Here is an 18,069-nt window from a genome sequence, read left to right on the forward strand (position 1 = left end):
TTTTCACAAGATAAAAACAAGCCTCTTTATTTTAAAATGTAACATTACAATTCAAGAGAAGGAAATGAACATGGTAGAGCCAGGGTTGCCTCTTTTAGCCTCTCCAATGATTGGAGAGAAAACAGGCAAATAGTGTCAAACAAAACATACCTAAAATACCCATTCTTGATAAAGGCTTAATTTCTTGATTATATATAAAAAGTAGTTAACGGATATAAATAAAACACAAGACTGGCCCTCTTCAATGCAGTCAGAATTTCAAAAGCCATGTGAATAAAATGGACTCAAACGCTTTAATAAAGAAACTCAGCTTATGACTGGAAGGAACAGCCATCTTCATTCAATGCAATTCAGTGCAAAGACAGAGTCCCCCTGGCCTTCATGCAATAGCTTTCCCTCCCAAGAAACAAACTTAAAGTGCTCCAAGTGCATTATAAAACTGATAAAGGAGAAAGTCAAGATATTTGGGGCGGAAAAAGGAGTAGCTCAACTAGTCTTTGGTGGCTTGTTGAAAAAAAAAGGCAGACAATTCAAATCTTGGCTAAATTTTTGCTACAAGTCAAGGACCAGTTAAGCAGGGAGGGAAGGAGAGAGGTCTTAAGAGCAGAGCCTTATAGTAATATGCTCAAGGAATGTTTGAAATAACTCGTTTCATGTGTCAATACTGAAAAATTACCTCTCTTCTTCCTACCCCAAATTTTGAACATTGTGCAGCAAATAGTTCTCCCAGCACATGTGAAATGCTTACTGCTGTGCATATGCGATTAATACCTGAAGCTATACCTAGCACATCCAGGGAAGTCAACTCAGTGGTCCAGCCTAACTCAAGAGGAATTAAAAGGGCTCTGCAGCTGTTAACTGCAGAACATACAATCTACTTGCATTGCAGCTGAGGTGAAACAGCTTTGAGATTTGAAAAATGAAGCACCTCAAATTCCTCCCAACAGTTTTGCAGCCATCTCTTACAATTTATGCCAGACTTCCCCAACCTGGCTTCTTCCAAATGTATGGAGACTCTCAACTCTTAGATTTCCTCCATTATGACCCCAGGCAGCTGCAGTGCCAATCTATTTACAGACACCATAGTGGAGATGGATGTTTTACACACACCAACTCTCTTGCTGTAGTTCAGTTTTTCAGTCTTGGCTACTTTAAAGAGATGTGGACCTCAACTCCCAGAAGTCTCTAGCCAGCCATGGGAGGTATTTCTGGGGAGTTGAAGCCCACACCTCTTAAAAGTAGTCAAGGTTGAGAAACACTCTTCTGGTTTGATAACCAGTCTTCGCTCCAGATGGATAGTGCTCCTCATCACAATCCTATTCGACATCAGGAAATCCATCTAATTATGCAGGGAGGATCTCCACATCATCTTGAGTTTATGTGCCTTGTAGTGAAGAAGATGAAGAACTGACAGGCTTGCCAGTGTAGCCATCTTTACAGAGATTTAGTATTAATTGATTAGAAAGCAGCTATGGAAATTCAAGAACTTCAAAAGTCTATCCCATAGCTACTCTTTGGCCAAGGAGTGAGTTGTAAAAACGTTAGCAGTAACAGAGGGAGAAATGATTAGAAAAAAAACAAACATTTCATTTGGAATCATTCACCCACAGCTGATAACTTCAATTCAGTTTTAAAATCCTTATTGAAGTGAAATGCTAAACATACAGTCCAAGAAATTATTTCCCAGACTTTTTTTTGGGGGGGGGAGAAATATCTTCAAATCAGTCTTGACTCCCAGGGCCTGTACAAGACCCTGCATTTTTGGCAAGGTTTTCAGAAATGGATTGCCACTGTCTCCTTCCTATGTCTGAGAGGGAGGGACTGGCCCAAAGTCACCCAGCTGGTTTTGTGCCCAAGATGGGACTAGAATTGCCTCCTAGTTTCTAACCAGATGCCTTACCACCATACCAAACTGGCTCACACTTTCATTTAAGGATGGTAAGCCATACTGGTAATCTTCTTTGTGGGCTATATCACTGGAGATACTAGGGGTTGTTAATTCACTTCTTGAAGGCAATAGGTTCATTTGTCCCTGTTGTAACATTCGGATAGTGTTTTAAGTTTCTTTTCAACTAGGAGCGTGTGGGATCCAACAGTTCTATTCAATATAGGCACATGTACTCTTTTCACAAGGGAATAAAATGCATTTGGTCCCACCATATGCAGATTCACCAAAAACGTGTTCGAGAAACCTGGAAGTCACCAAAAGTTCCACCAGGCTGAGATTCAAACACCACCTTTACGGAAAGGTCCTTTCAATTCTAAAACTTTAGGATTTCTTTTGCTCTAAGCAGGTTGAAGTTATTGGTTGTAAGGAAAAGATTAATCCCAAAGCTTCAAGACAATACTGTTGTCAGAAGCCATTTGTGAAATTATGGCTGTTAACACTAGTAGAAGATATACAGTAGTTCTAATTCCAGTTAAAAATGGATGTACTTGAGTTTTCCACATTCTCCCAAGCTTCTCCATCCTTAAATCTTCCAGGTGCATTAAAGGCTATGTCTCCCATAATTCCCAAGCAGCAAGAAGACACTGGAAGATGATGTTATACATCTAAAGGTCATCAAGTTGAGAACGGCAAATCTAAAAAATACTTCTAGAAGCCTCTGCTGCCTGGAGTATAAATAGGAATTGCACACTTCTGAGTGGGGGCAGATATAATTAACACTTTCTACTAGGCTGGATCTAACTGCAAATCTTTCAGGAGATGCATCCATGGCTACAGTTGCCCTTATCTTCCCCTGCTTGCCTCACTTCTTGGTGATCTCATTGCCTACTACTGTTTCCTTGGTAGGTGGAAGAAAAAAAAAAGACTTTGCTTCACATTTCAAACAGTTGTTTTCACAGTACCAGAGAATGATGCTCTTGGGTGGTGGTTAAGCAATCCAGGAGCAATTTACATCTCTGTGGTTGCAAAGAAATCAGTCTTGCTTTCATTCCATTGTGGAACATCAAAGCAGCTGCCAGACAAAGCAGTGAAGGACATCTGTGCCAGTTGGCTATGCATCACCCCAAACAAGCCCACAATTCTCATAGGTCCACCCTATCTGTAACCCACTCTGAATCTGCTTTTCCAGTATAAAATAAATTACTGTTATTGAAAATGAAGTTATTACTGTAATGCTAGAAATAGGCCAAAACAACACAAGGACGCTGCAGGGAATATAACAACACATGCAACAATGGGGCTTGCTCTAGCAATCTCAGTAATTATTGATGGCAAAACGTAACCACAAGCTATGTTAGCCTTGTGAGACTGGCACTTGTGCCATACTTGTAAAATGCTCTCCAAGAATTTAAAAGCAAAAGAGATTCTTCATCCCACCCCCCTTTCAAAAGTTTCCACTGTTAAATATGTAGAGTTGTTTGTCACCATAGGAAGACAGAACAAGTTTCCCAACCAGAGATGTGCAATTTAAAAGTGTTGTCTGGAACAGACATTTCATGCCATTGGAGAAGAAAGATTGGGAGGGAAGAGAATTATCCCTTGGAAATGGTTGATTAAAAGTGCAAATATCCATCTGGACAACAGTCATGGTCTGTTGGCCAATAAAATAGAATGCTTTCAGAATATGCTCTCCTTTGGCTTCTGTTATTTCCAGTACCACATAGCAACAATTGGTCCCTCCAGTCCAAAGTGCAGAGCTATGAGCCAATATTGTTCCATTCCCATATTAGAAGATCATTGGAAAATACTATATGCATTAGGGGGAACCTGAAGGTCACTGGGAATTCCTCCAGGCCCAAGATTCATACAACACCTTCAGGGCAATGTCCTTTCAATCCTAGGATTTTAGGATTTCTTTTTCTCTAACCAGGTTGCAGTTATCAATTGTAAAGAAAAGACTGGTCCTAAAGGGTTCTTCACACCTTACAGGAACCCTTCCCCCAAAGCTACTCTATGATTAGTTTGGTGGCTTTGGATGTGAACTGTGATGACTTCTGGATTCCAAGCTTTCATGGCTGAAGAGCAGTGGAGCAACATCCATTGGGGGTGCAACCAAAGGTGGAATCATGATGCAGCTGTCGCTCCCTGTCAGAGAGCCATACCACCCAGAATTCTGAGGAGTAGCCAAGCTGAAAAATACAAAATGGAAATTTGGGAGAGTAAGGCATGGAAAGATCATATTAGAAAACAGCAGCATCAAAAAATCAGCAACACACAACTTTCCCCAATCTAACCATCCTCCAAATGTAGACTTCACTTCTCCAAATTCCCACAAACAGCATGGCTGTTGTGGGGGATGCTTGAACATTACAATTTATGGCTATCTGCCAATTTTAGGGGCTGCAATTAAGGAACCTATTTTTTTCAGCAAAGGTACCCAATTGTGGGTACCCACAGCTGTCTACTGTGTGTGTGTGTGTGTGTGTATAGATAGATAGATATATATATATATATATATATATATATATATATATATATATATATATATATAGATATAGATATAGATATAGATATATAGATATATAGATATATATCACCAGGAGCTGTTGTTCCTGAAGGAGCACTGACAAAAAGCAGACAATTTATGCTCCTAATTAAGGAAGTGCAAGATGGATTCAGCAGCTTCAACATGATGTTCTCCAACAATGAAAGAGGCATGCAAAAACAAAACAGAAAAAAATCCCTCATTGTACAAGGAGAGGCAGATTATAAGAGCTTTCTGACTTCTCCTTTGTGAATGGGCAGATGGTCATTACTCCCAGGTTTGAAGTTACAAAGTTTTCGTGTGTTGCTTTTGAGTTTCCAGAAGACACCTGATTGATCTCCGGAAGAAATGAGATGTTGATTGGGTTGGCCTAGCAGAGCCTTTCTCATGTTTATTCATTGTTTTCAAACTACATTTTTATTATCCCAGAATGGATATTTTTTACTATCTAGGCAGAACATGCAGAACCTTTCTGCAGATATTATAATAGGGCATAGGCATAGGCAGTGTAAAACACCTGGAATATCATGATGTCCAAAATTAAGCAATTAAACCTGGGGTTCAAACTTTTTAGTGATCTGCCTGTAAAACAAATAACTATTGCTTCTGCCCCAAATCTGCACATAGTGATAGTACTGGTTTATATTAGAGAACAATTGCAGATATATAGATCACTAGATCTCTTGGATTTGCATTAAACTGAATTTTTAACTGAATATGTAATCATAGCAGCACAATTTTGCACCCCATCATACTGCTGAAATGAAGAATGATGGCAGGGAGTGAAACGAGCTGTTTGGTTTCAATGGTCAAAATGCATTTCAGAATCTTACATCCCAAATGTTCTACTTCTACATGAGCCGTGGTGGCGCAGTGGTTAGAATGCAGTATTGCAGGCTAATTTTGCCCACTGCCAGCAGTTCAGTTCTCATAGGCTCAAGGTTGACTCAGCCTTTCATCCCTCTGAGGTCAGTAAAATGAGGACCCAGATTGTTGGAGGCAATATGCTGACTGTAAACTGCTTACAGAAGGCTGTAAAGCACTGCGAAGGGATAAATCTAAGTGCTATTGCTGTTGCTACATCAGGTTCCAACTATTGAATCTTCAGCTGAAATAGATGTTCCACAAGCATCAAATCTGCCACATTTTACTCTAAACTATATTTCCCTCCTCTTAGTGAAATCAAGTTACCTTCCTCCACCAAGCCTTGGGAGGTCATCATCACTGTCATATCTTCTTGGATTATCAAAGAAATAGGCTCGTGAACTGTAACTGTGACTGTTGATCATTCCAGCAGGTGCCTTTCAGGTTAAGAGGGATATTGAGGAAGGGGGTTAAGAACAAAAGAAAACATTTGCCTTAGAGATCTGGAAGGAAAAATATGCCAGTTCTTTGCCTTTTCCAAAATCAAAATCATGCAGATATACTACATGTTATTTCTTTAAAATGTAATTTTTACAGCATTTGTAATAAACTATTCCAGTCTGATAAATGAAGGAGCTGTCTGCTCCTCTGTAGTAGTTACAGAGTCTTTATAATAAGCGAGGGAAGGCAAAGTGAAAGGAAGCTGTTGAAAACAACTACTAGCACATGAAACAATCTTGTGCGAGTCAATTAAGCAAAATACGACACATGACAGCAGCACATGCTACTGCTAAGTAATGAACAAAATTCAATTAGAGTCTTCAGATCAAGTAACTGAAATAGTTGCCATCCCCTTTTGCAGACTGCATTCTCCAGGGGCCTGCAAAAACTACAGTGGAATTATACATTCTAATGTAAGAGAAGGGGAAAGTTATTAAATAAATAGCAATCGCCTGAAATGCACTAAATTAATGCAATCCAAATCAATAAAAATTTGCCGTGTCTTAACATACTGCTTTTTTCCTGATCCTGTTCATTTTTGAAAGATGTCAAAAGTTTTAAACAAAAGCTGCTATACAGCAGCGTTTTTCAATCTCAGCAACTTTTAAGATGTAGAATTTCAACTCTCAGAATTCCCCAGCCAGCCTACACCTTGAGATTCACATTTTATATAGTAAAGAGAGAAAAGCCTGTGAACCCTCAGAAGTACTCAGAATGCTGTAGTACTGTGATCAGCAATAAGATTAAAGCCTAATTTATGAAGAGAATTTCTGAATCAGCAACATACAAAACAGTATGCTTTCTGTTGTCCTTATTGAATGCACTGAGTCAATGTTTACTGATGGTTGGAAAAAGTGTGTGAACTTGAGATATAGTAATTGGTGATACTTCCTTAACAGCAATGACCTCAACCAAATACTTGTCTTGCTTGTTGATCAGTCCCATACATGACTTTAAAATTATTTGTCTCAGATCTTCTTTGTAGAACTAATTCAAAACAATGATCGTGGGGCTCTCTACACGAACTGCGTGAAGTTTTGAATTGAGCGTTGACTATAAAACTTCTACTTTGGCTATTCTGTTACAGACTTACTTTTTGTGTTCAGAATTACTGCCTTGGCTGAATAACTCACATTTTCTTAGGAATAGATCTCTTGACATTCTCCTACAGAATTTGTGAATCTGCCTTCAAACCATCTCCACTTTCTAACTCAGTGACTTTAACTACTATACTAAATCAGGCCTGTAGAATTTGCTATTAAATATAATTTTCTGGTAAGTCTAAATGATTGCAATCTACTTGGGTCCTGAAGCTGCAAAGGAGTCCCAAACATGATACCTTCATCATTATACTTCACAATTGGGATAAGGCTCTTTTGCTAGCATGCTGCTTATTATTTTCTCCAGAAAAAAATATTCTGTTTACGTTACTTAAATTACTCCTATTTCCACAAGACATTATTTCAATAATCTGTTGTATCATCCAGGTGGGCTTAGGTAAATCTGGGTTGGGTAGCAATGTGTTTTCTTGAGAGTCATCACTTCTTCCTTGGTATTTTTCTATTCATAGCATCCTTGCTTATGGTGAACTCATGAACTGCAATAAGAGATAATGTAAGAATAGTCTCCAAATCCTTTGTCATTTCACTAGGATCCTTTGCAATCTCCCAGAGTATTATACTCTAAGACCTTGGGATGATATTCATTCACTGATTACTTTGCAAAGAGTAATAACGGAGTTGTGTTTTCTCTTCTTGTACACTATCTGTTTGACCATGGACTGATGAAGGCCAAAGTCTGTATCAATTGTTTTGTAGACCTTCCAATCATCACAAATATCAACAGTCTTTTTTCAGAGGATCACAGAACTCTTTTGATCACAGCAGGATTCATTTCCACAGATCTGTCTTATGAAAGCAGAATCTGATGGTAGCTGACAATGTATGTGTTAAAAAAAACAAACAACGGAGATAAACTCTTCAAGCCTTGGTACTACAGTGGTTTAAAGCACCCTGTTATTAACACAGCTGCCTGCAATTTACTGCTGGTTCGAATCTCTCCAAGGCTCAAGGTTGACTCAGCCTTCCATCCTTTCTAAGGTAGGTTAAATGAGGACCCAGTTTGTGGGGGCAATAAGCTGACTTTGTATAAAATATACAAAAGTATGAAGGCTATTGCTTAGCGCACTGTAAGCCGCCCTGAGTCTCCGGAGAAGGGCGGCATATAAATCAAATTAAAAAAAAAAAAAAGTTTACATCTGATTGAAACCTCTAACTCAACCTACCCCCTTAAGATTGCTGATTGTTTTAGGGCTTCATATGTAGTTTTCCAACAAAGGCAGGGAAAGTTGAATTAAAAAAAGGCATGACACAGTACATTGTTTTGGGTGTTATTTATCAAAATCTTTTTATTAACAGACCTACATAAAGCTCAGATCTCACAGATAACAAGTGAGATTAAAGGTAATCCTAAAGGGTTCACAAATTTTCTCTCAGCACTCTGTGGGATGCAATAGTCCTAATTCTTTTTTATTTTAATGACAGAGTACAAGGTTCCCTATGTGATTTTTTTCTTCCAATATCACATCATAATCCCGCTGTGCGTAACATACCAATTCTGTGGCAAATCAACCCTATGAAGCCAGAAAGATGGCACAGTCCCCATTCACGCCAAGGGCTAAGGAGCAATATCCTTGGACAGAGTTTGATACAAAGTGGTCTTCTATTCAAGCGTTAACTTGGAATGTCCTCTTTTGTCCCCAAAGAAACATTTTCATCGTGTTCTAAATCCCTTTGCATGTTTTCCCTCCACAATGTTGAGCATTTGCTTATTTTGAAGAAACAATTGAAAAAGAGTAACGGTTGAACCCAATCCATACCAAATTTTGGGCCAATCTCTGTGCTCGGAAGAAGAGTACCACAAATATGGTTGGCACGAACTCCCAGAGAAAAAGCACCACACCAAAGACTACGTACTCCTCACCGTTAACTTCTTTTCCTTGAAGCTGTAGGAACAGGACATGGACACACATTCAGAGAAAAATAACAAGTGCTTTGATGAGCTCTCTATGGAGCAGCACTCAAAGACCGCAGATGGAACAACAGCCTACCTCCCACCATGAACTAAGTTGCATATATTGTAACTCAGTGGTGAAATATAAAATTTGTTACTACCGGTTCTGTGGGCATGGCTTGGTGGGGGTGGGGTGATAATGTGACTGGGTAGGCATGGCCAACTTTTTTTCTTTAACTTTTAAAAGCATTTTTCCTACAACCTCTTCGGCTGAAGAGGTTATTAAAAAATGCTTTTAAAAGGCTCTGACGATCCCAGCTGAGCTGCCTGATCGTCAGAGGCTTTTGTTTTCTTTTAAAAGCATTTTTTTTGCTTTTAAAAGAAAAAAAAAGCCTCTAACAATCGCGCAACTCAGCTGGAATTGTCAGAGCCTTTTAAAAGCATGTTTTTTACAACCTCTTCAGCCGAAGAGGTTGTAGAAAAAATGCTTTTAAAAGTTAAAAAAAAGCCTCTGATGATCATGCGGCTCAGCTGGGCATGGGGGTAGGGAGGGATTTTTGCTATTGGTTTTCCGAACCATCCACCACCATCACTACTGGATTGGGTGATCCGGTCTGAACCGGGAGCATTTCACCCCTGCTGTAATTACTACCTCATAAGTGGGTTTCAGCAGGTTCTGACCAGTTCTGGAGAACAGATAGTGGAAATTTTGAGTAGTTCGGAGAACCAGTAAATACCACCTCTGACTGGGCCCACCCTCATCTTTTCTCTGCCTCCCGAGTCCCAGCTGATCAGGAGGAAATGGGGATTTTGCAGTAACCTTCCTGTTGTGACTCCGACCCTGTCCTAACAGAGGGAGAGGACTCAGAAGGTGAAGGAGAGGATTTGGCAAGGCCTCCCTCTCCAGGACCCTCTTCTCTGGCAATGCCTCAGGTTTCCTCCGAAGGCCAAGAGATATGCCAGGAGCAAGGCACTTCGGAGCAGCCGCAGATAGAGAGCGAGGGGGATGAGTTTTGGCTGGATCCCAGACAGCGTCGGAAGGATAAGTGTGCGCAGCAGAGAAAGAGGTGTGGGCGGGCCAAAGATTGAGCTGAGTCACTGGACCACACCCCACAAGGGATAAAAGGGTGTGTGTCAGCTATTCAGGCCTTGTGATGGACAAATTGAAAAGCTCGGAAGTCATATCGTGTTTCTAGAACCCTGTTAGAATCTCTTTTTGGATTTCTTCGGACTGGACTTTGACAATTCTTTGCTTTGTGGAATTAATTTGGTATATCGGACTGAGGAGAAAAAACCTCCCTTAGTGAGTAAAATCTCCTGGCAGGCAGTTCATGGGTCACTGCCGAGACTGTTATCTTAAAGGAATTCCTGACTATTTGATTAATTAACTCCTGTCTGTCTGTTTGTGTGTGTGCGTGCGACGGAGACAGAACACTTCCCCTCGAGTGGGGAGGGAATGGAGATTTTATAGTATCCTTCCCCTGCCACGCCCACCAAGCCACACCCACCAAGCCATGCCATGCCACACCCACCAAGCCACGCCCACAGAATCGGTAGTAAAAAAATTTGAATCCCACCACCGTACTACATATCCATATATGTGTGTGTAGGTGTGCGTGCGTGCGTGCATGCATGCATAAAATACATTAAAAAACAAAAGAAAGTAGCAAGCCTTATAAATTCTCATATTCTGAACAGAATACTATAACTTACAGAGAAGTCTAGTATTTTAGTTTCCTGTTGAATTTCAGGATGGTTCAAAGGACTGGATCTAATCTTAAATCCCAAGACACGTATGATTAAATTGGCTCCATTTTTTTTTCCATTACAGGATATTTCAATTGAGACCCTTCCTTCCATTCTAGGAATAGCCTCACAATCCACAACAAAAGATAGTTATCTCTTGGAATCAAGAGAAACCAAGAAAGAATGCTTAGGGATCTTTCATATCCCTCTTGTTAGCCATAACATGGTTGGTTGGTTTTTGGATTGATGTGATATGTGAATCCAAGCCACTGTGCTTTATAAATCATAATTCATGCCTTAGTATTGTCGAAAATCAAATGCTATGGCTTAGTCTCATAAGTGAACCTTGTCACAGAATAATAGCAGCAGTACTGGACCATACCTAATGTTGGTTAATCAAATCATCATCAAAAAGCTCCAAAGTAGGATATTTTCCTTGCAGCTGTTCCCAGTAACTGGTACTCAAATGCAAATTGTCTTTTATCATATAAGTAAAGGTAAAGATAAAGGTTCCCCTCACACATATGTGCTAGTTGTTCCCGACTCTAGGGGGCAGTGCTCATCTCCGTTTCAAAGCCGAAGAGCCAGTGCTGTCTGAAGACATCTCTATGGTCATGTGGCCGGCATGACTAAACACCAAAGGTGCACAGAACGCTGCTACCTTCCCACCAAAGGTGGTCCCTATTTTTCTACTTGCATTTTTTATGTGCTTTCGAACTGCTAGGTTGGCAGAAGCTGGGACAAGTAACGGAAGCTCACCCTGTTATGCAGCACTAGGGATTCGAACCGCTGAACTGCTGACCTTGCGATCAACAAGCTCAGCGTCTTAGCCACTGAGCCACTGCATCCCTTTTTTATCATATACATGTATTCATATGTACATGTGTGGACAGGTAGATTGACACGTGCACATCACATACTGTATCAATTTTGACCTGTAGCATTTGACAGCCTAATCCTTTTGGATGAATTAGCCATTTCTGGATAAGGCCGCTTCATTAGCTCATCTCAAGTTGCTTTCCAACATATATACATCTTATTGCTGCTCTTCTCAACTATCTCCCACCATGGTGCCTCCACCCAATTACTATTCATTGGAGGCACAGTGAAGGAAACAGGTGGACAACATCAGTGTTCCAACTTAGATGTGATCTTTCTCTGTTTCTATAGAAGTATGAAAAGTTTGATTACCTTATCTGAAAGATTATCCCAACCATAGTTGAATGGACTAGGTGCATGGTCTGGAGTGATCACTACTGCCACCAAATTATAAAAAGCTCTTGAAGAGTGTAAGAGGATGACAACAGAACCCACAAGGAGAGCTTGGCAGAGAGATGTGCCCTAGTTAAAAAAAATACATAAGTATTAAATACAGTAAGTTAACAAAAAGATATTTAAGAGACTTCTGTTAAGTAAATACTATCTAAAGAAAGCCTTGAGTATTTCTTTTAAGGAAAGTAAACCTGAATGATAATACAAGCTACATGGATCTAGATGTGATATAAGAGATACTTCTTCCTTCATTAGCTTTAAGGACCCAAACATGTATTTGTTAGTAAAAGGAAGGACAGACACTGAAAACCTATTAGCTCAATTGATGAGTAATCCAATACAAAAGAAACCATTATAACTATTCTGAATAAGGAACAAAGAATAGGAATACCACATGTACTAGATGATCTTCTTGTCCTATCTTTTAACACTTAAAAGAGTAATATAATGGTTAAGATGTAAGACTATGGAGCTCCCTCAAAGGTTTGGGCAGTCACTACCCAGAGAATGCTCCTTGTGAGACAAAATAAGTAAAAAGCCCATGTGTACCACCCTAAGCTTCTAGAGGATAACTAATGCACAATAATAATACATTACATCCATGTTCAATGGATGTTATTTTTCTAATTCTAAGATCTCTATCTTCTTCAAATATTCTTCCCTTAAAAGTTTTGAGCATTTTCCCTCATTGGTTCTCATGACACAAATAAGATGTTTCCAGTCTTCCACCAAATTCTTCTCTTCTGTGAGGCCCCTGATTTAACTGGGTTCCTCATTTCCAACTAAGCTTTCTTTTAATATATGTTTTATTGATATATTTTTCTTTAATAAAGATAAAAAACTCAGTATCTATATGAACAGCATGTTGTCTGAGTACAATTCATTTTGAATAACAACCCCCCTCCCAATATACATAGTAGTCATAATATGCATATCATTAATAATGGTCACATACTATTATTGACATTAGCTTAACCATATTAGGAAACTTTTGTTATATAATTATTCAATCTCTTAAATCTTTTTAGTTTCTAACCTCTGTTTCTGTTAGTTAACCATTGGTAAAACAAATCCCATGTTTAGAAGTATTCTGTTTCTTCCTTCTCCTTTATTTTTAATGTTAATCTATCCATCTCTGTGCATTCTAATATTTTTTTAATAACACCTTCATCTGAAGGGAATCTCTTCATTTTTCCACTGTGGTCCAAAAACAATTCTTGCTGCTGTTAACACATGTAAGATTAGATATGTATTCCCTTTATTATACAGTTCTGGTAAAATACCCAACAGGAATAATTCTGGTCTAAAGTCAATATGTTGCTTTATGATTTTTTCTAACCATGTATGTATTTTGTTCCAATATTTTTTTGCCTTTGGGCATGTCCACCACATATGATAATATGAACCCGGTATCTGATTTTATATAGATAACTTTATATCTTATATTTTTTTCTAAATAACCACATTCAGATGTATCAGTGCCTCCATTGTGGAGAGCCAGACTGGTATTTTCATACAATGTTTTTCTCTGACTTTTCCCCATACTAACAGTAAAGCATTTCTAACATAGTCTTTGGAAATATCCATGTATTTTATTTTTCCCATACCATAAAATGGCGTGCCACCCCAATTGCAAATCATGTCCTTTCAAAATTAATCATCTTATATGCCTCAGGTTTATCCATTCTTTCACCCATGTAAGTGCAGAAGCCTGGTAGTATAGTTCCCAATCTGGCAACCCAATCCCCCCTTTGTTTTTAGAGTCTTATAGCATTTTTAATCTTATTCTTGCTTTCCCCCCCCCGCCAGATGTATTTTAATATCATTTTATTTAGTTCCTCAAAGTATTTTTTTCCAACTTTATTGGAATTGTTTGGAACAAAAATAATAATCTCGGTAGGATGTTCTTTTTTTTATTTTTTATTTTTATTTTTTAAAACATAAAACATAAAATACATCTTTTTAGAGCAAGAATTTGATCCGGTATAAAGCAAATACAATTACTCACATTCCCTCAACCAATTTTGTTCCAAATTTTATCCATTTACCTCTTTAAAAAAAAAAAAGAAAGAAAAAAAATCTTATTCAAAACATTTAGATTTTAAACATTCTACTATGTCACCCTAAATTCTAAACAATTATTTCCAAATAGACATCATTCCAAATCTTTGTCATGTTAACAATCAATATTTCATATATATTCCTCTTTTCTAAGACCCATTACATCGAGTCTATATTGTACCTCTTTTAAATGGCAACTAGTATCCATAATTTTGACAAGGAATATTTTCCTCCTCTTAATTGTTTCTAATTCCATCTAAAATTTGTCACTCCCAAAATACTTTATTTTAAGTCTAATATTTAACTGATTCATAATTTAAATAGCTATTTCCCAACAGTGTTTTCCGCCACTTCTATCTCTATTTATTTAATTGGTTCACAGTTTGGCTTAACTATTCTCCAGTATTGTCTCCTCCACTTCCTCCTAAGTTTATTTTTTGGCTGCTTCGCATCTTAATCAGTTGCTTTCCAGCGATGCTTTCCTCCACTCAGAGTTCCTCCATGGCTTAGGACCTGGCTACTTATGGGACCGCCTACCACCACAAATAGCCTCCCACCGGCCGGTACGCTCTCATAGAGAGAGGCTCCTCCGGGTGCCGTCGGCCAAACAGTGTCGACTGAGTCCTTCGGGAGTAGGGCGGTATATAAATCTAATAATACAAACAAACAAACAAACACTCCTAACCTTACTTATTTGAGCTGGTTCACAGTATAATTTTAACTGCATACCAACATTATCTCCTTCAATCCTCCTAAATCTATTATGAAACTGGTTTGCAACTCAAATAGTTGCTTCCCAGCAATGCTTGGGAATGTTAGGATGTTCCTTTTTATTGTAGCTATTCTTCCTAACATCGATAGATGCAAATTTTTCCATTTCTCCAAGTCTCTGCCTGCATTCCCTGCTTATTTTTCTGTATAGCATCTGCCAACAATTCTGTCATTATATCAGGAAGGTCTTCCCCTTTTTCCTCTTCAATATTTTGATATCTCAGTAAGAAAGCGGCCTTTTCGATTTCCAATGAAATCAGAGTTTCCTTCAACTCCTTATTTTCCTGTGTCAGTCTTCGGTTTATCTCATCTACTTTTTTCTCTGCTTGTTCTGATTTCTCTTCTCCAATTAAGCTTTTGAGGAGTCTAAGAGTCACACTGATTCAGAAACCCCTATACATTTTGCTCTTCTTGTCACCTTTTGCAGTACTTAAAATGTAGGCAGTCATGCCTTTGAAGGAAGAGATCATTTGTTCAGTCTTACATATGCTTGCTAAACCATGCCATATTTTCAACAACCATTTCACTGATTTTGTATCTGTGACATGCTTCTTCTACAATCAGAACTCAAGTCTGAAAGCGAATTACATGGCTATGATGCTATGCAACAGGCAAATTATTTTGCAGATGGGAGCATAATACCAGATACAGAAGTTTTTGATCAAAACACACCATGAAGGTTTCAGGGGAGAAAATAATGACTAAAAAGAAAAGATTAGCTCTTGTACTACTAGGCACCAGGATTCATATTCACAGCCCTGTTTGGCAATTATCTTCTCCCTTGGCATAAGTTCCTCCAGACCATTTCTTAACTGCAAAATGGGAATCACTGCAATGAGGTGAGAATAAGGCTATAAAACCATTCTGTTCATTAAAGAATAAAGTGGACTAAATCACCGAAAAAAAATTGCAGTAATTATCTTCTGGGTGGGAAATGGGTGCTTAGAACAGACAGATTGAAAAATCTATGTCTTTACAGGATAAGTGGCAAAATGTAAATACATGAGATACTATTCTTCCTTTTCCTCCAAAGAAAAAATGTAAAGCTGGTTACATTTTCAATACACTTGCTATGAAGCTCCAGAAACTAACTAGCATATTCTTGATGGGAATGTATCTCCTCTGCAACAGCATCTTGAAATTTAGGAGTGCTGCCTAACCTTTCCGGATTTTCAGATGGCAACGGTGACAAAGAATGCATTTGCATAATCATATCCAGCATGCCAGCTATAGGTATTTCCAAGATGTTTGGACTTGGAACTCGATATATCTCAGTTTGACTAATGCAACGAATTCTGTGTAGGGTCACCTTTCATGAGCATCCAGAGGTTTGCACTAATGCAAAACTGGATTGTTAATTGATGCAAAACTGGATTGTTAATTGATGCGTGATACCAGAAGCATGTCATTTCCATTCTGAAGATTTGATTATCAGTTTTCTGCAGAACTAGTATAAAGGTTTAAGATGGCTATAACTGCCAATCTCAGTATGAATATTTCTGGGCATTGAAGGTCAATAGGAGAGACCTTTACTTTTTTGAAACTATTTGCCAGGGACACAGGAGAGGATATTAATCTACATTGTTCAATAGTTAGACTTTCTCCCGAGTCGACTTCATGGTTGATTCCAGCTGCAGGAATTCCTTTTCCTTTTCTGACACAGGGCTGGTATTGCTGAACAATATTCTATTATCTCTGATCCAATCTGGAATGACCCTCTTAACTAGAATAAACTGCTATTGCTCATTAGACTTTGGCAGAAGACTAATGAATAATTCTAGACACTAATCATTGGCTTACCAAGAACCAGGCTCTTAATCCATAATATGAAGATGCTAAGAAGCAGGACAAGGCTTCTTTTCAAAACACTTTTCTGCTTAGCAGCCTTAATTCATAGTTCACTGATGGCTTCTGATTGTAAAAAGATCTGCATCAGCATTGTTTGCCACTTTGTATTTATGCAAATGAAACGGTTATTTCCAAACAAGCAGAATTTGTAGTTGTTATGTGGATTGCCTGCAAGTTACAGTGAAATATATATTTGACAATTCAATGGTGCTTTTTTAGGAGGCAACTGGGCTTTCTTGTTCTTTCTTTGAAGACATTTCGCTTCTCATCCGAAAGCTTCTTCAGCTCTGACAGGATAGTGGGGAATGGAAGGATCTTGTCAGAGCTGAAGAAGCTTCTTGGATGAGAAACGAAACGTCTTCAAAAAATAACCAGAAAGTCCAGTTGCCTCCTGAAAAAGCACCTTTGGGACAACCATGACCTGGATGACTGAGAATTTCTACAGATTTTAACAATTCACTTCCCACAAATAGAGAATGCTATCAAAAAATATAGGAAACAGCAATTGCAATGACCATGACATGTGTAAAGTTCCCAAATTATGACACTTCTGTCTTGGGTGGTATTGATAAATATTTGGTTAAAACAAAAGAATATTTGTAGGCAAATTTCTATAAGGCTAGCAAATATGGTCTTTTTTGGCTGAGTATAAACTCTCCAAGAGAGAAACTGTGCCAGGTTTCTCAACCTTGGTCACCTTAAGATGCGTGGACCTCAACTCCCAGAATTCCCTAGCTAGCATGGCTGGCTGGGGAATTCTGGGACTTGAAGTCCACCCATCTTAATGTGACCAAGGTAGAGAAACACTGGTGTGAAGAGACAACAGGAAGCAAGGAGCAAGAATGTTGCATCAACAATAGTTAAAAGATAAAGAAGGCAAAGCTAAGTAACTGCAGAAAAGTAAGTATAATAGTTTTATAACCAGATGTATATTTTCTCAGAAAGCTCCATTTTGCTTCCCACTATACTGTCGTTTTCGCTTTTCATCACTAAACGAGGTAGCTTAAGTCTCCCTTAAACTGCATTGGAATAGTCTCTCCCATTCCAGCAGTGTCCCCGGAGTCACAAACATCAAGATGGATGCTTCAACCATGCCATACAAGCCTTGCACGGACATGCATACAGAGACACAGCCCTTCATTAAGACGTCTTTCATCATCCCATTGAGTTGGCTTTGCTCCTAAGCCACTTGTGCATTAGGAGTGAGCATTCTTCAAAAACTATTCCTAAAAACCTATTAACTTTAAAGTATATTAATCCCTTCCCACTTTCTAGGAACTTCCTTACCTAATCATTAAATAAAAAGCTGCCTCCGAGGCATAAAGCAAGCACAGAATTTCTTCTCAGAGGTTTTTAAAAGCAATGGGGAAAAACAGTAATTTGATATTTGATCTTCCATTGAAAGCAACAGATATTATACTTTAACCCAGCTGTTACTAATCTTTTAGGCTACTAAGATTTTTAAAAGAATTAAAAAAAGAAAAGTAGCCCACATCTCCAATCCATCTTGAAAATGGAATACATCATCTTTGTAATGTCCCCTGAAAACACATTTTATTCT

At 38.5% G+C, this 18,069-nt stretch overlaps 1 protein-coding gene across 1 annotated transcript in view; it reads right to left on the minus strand.

The window, feature by feature from the left end:
• GPR137C (G protein-coupled receptor 137C) overlaps positions 1-18,069 on the minus strand; it is a 29,447-nt gene continuing 11,378 nt past the window's right edge. Inside the window, exons 4-7 of the mRNA XM_034433293.3 lie at positions 11,748-11,897; positions 8,677-8,802; positions 5,625-5,734; positions 1-4,077 (exon numbers count right to left, since the gene is read on the minus strand). Coding sequence (XP_034289184.3) covers positions 3,906-4,077; positions 5,625-5,734; positions 8,677-8,802; positions 11,748-11,897 — 558 coding nt within the window. The 3' untranslated portion in view covers positions 1-3,905. The remainder of the gene's footprint in view (positions 4,078-5,624; positions 5,735-8,676; positions 8,803-11,747; positions 11,898-18,069) is intronic.

Source organism: Pantherophis guttatus, chromosome 1 (genome assembly GCF_059756535.1).
Source record: "Pantherophis guttatus breed Tessera chromosome 1, ASM5975653v1, whole genome shotgun sequence".
Lineage (NCBI taxonomy): Eukaryota > Metazoa > Chordata > Lepidosauria > Squamata > Colubridae > Pantherophis > Pantherophis guttatus.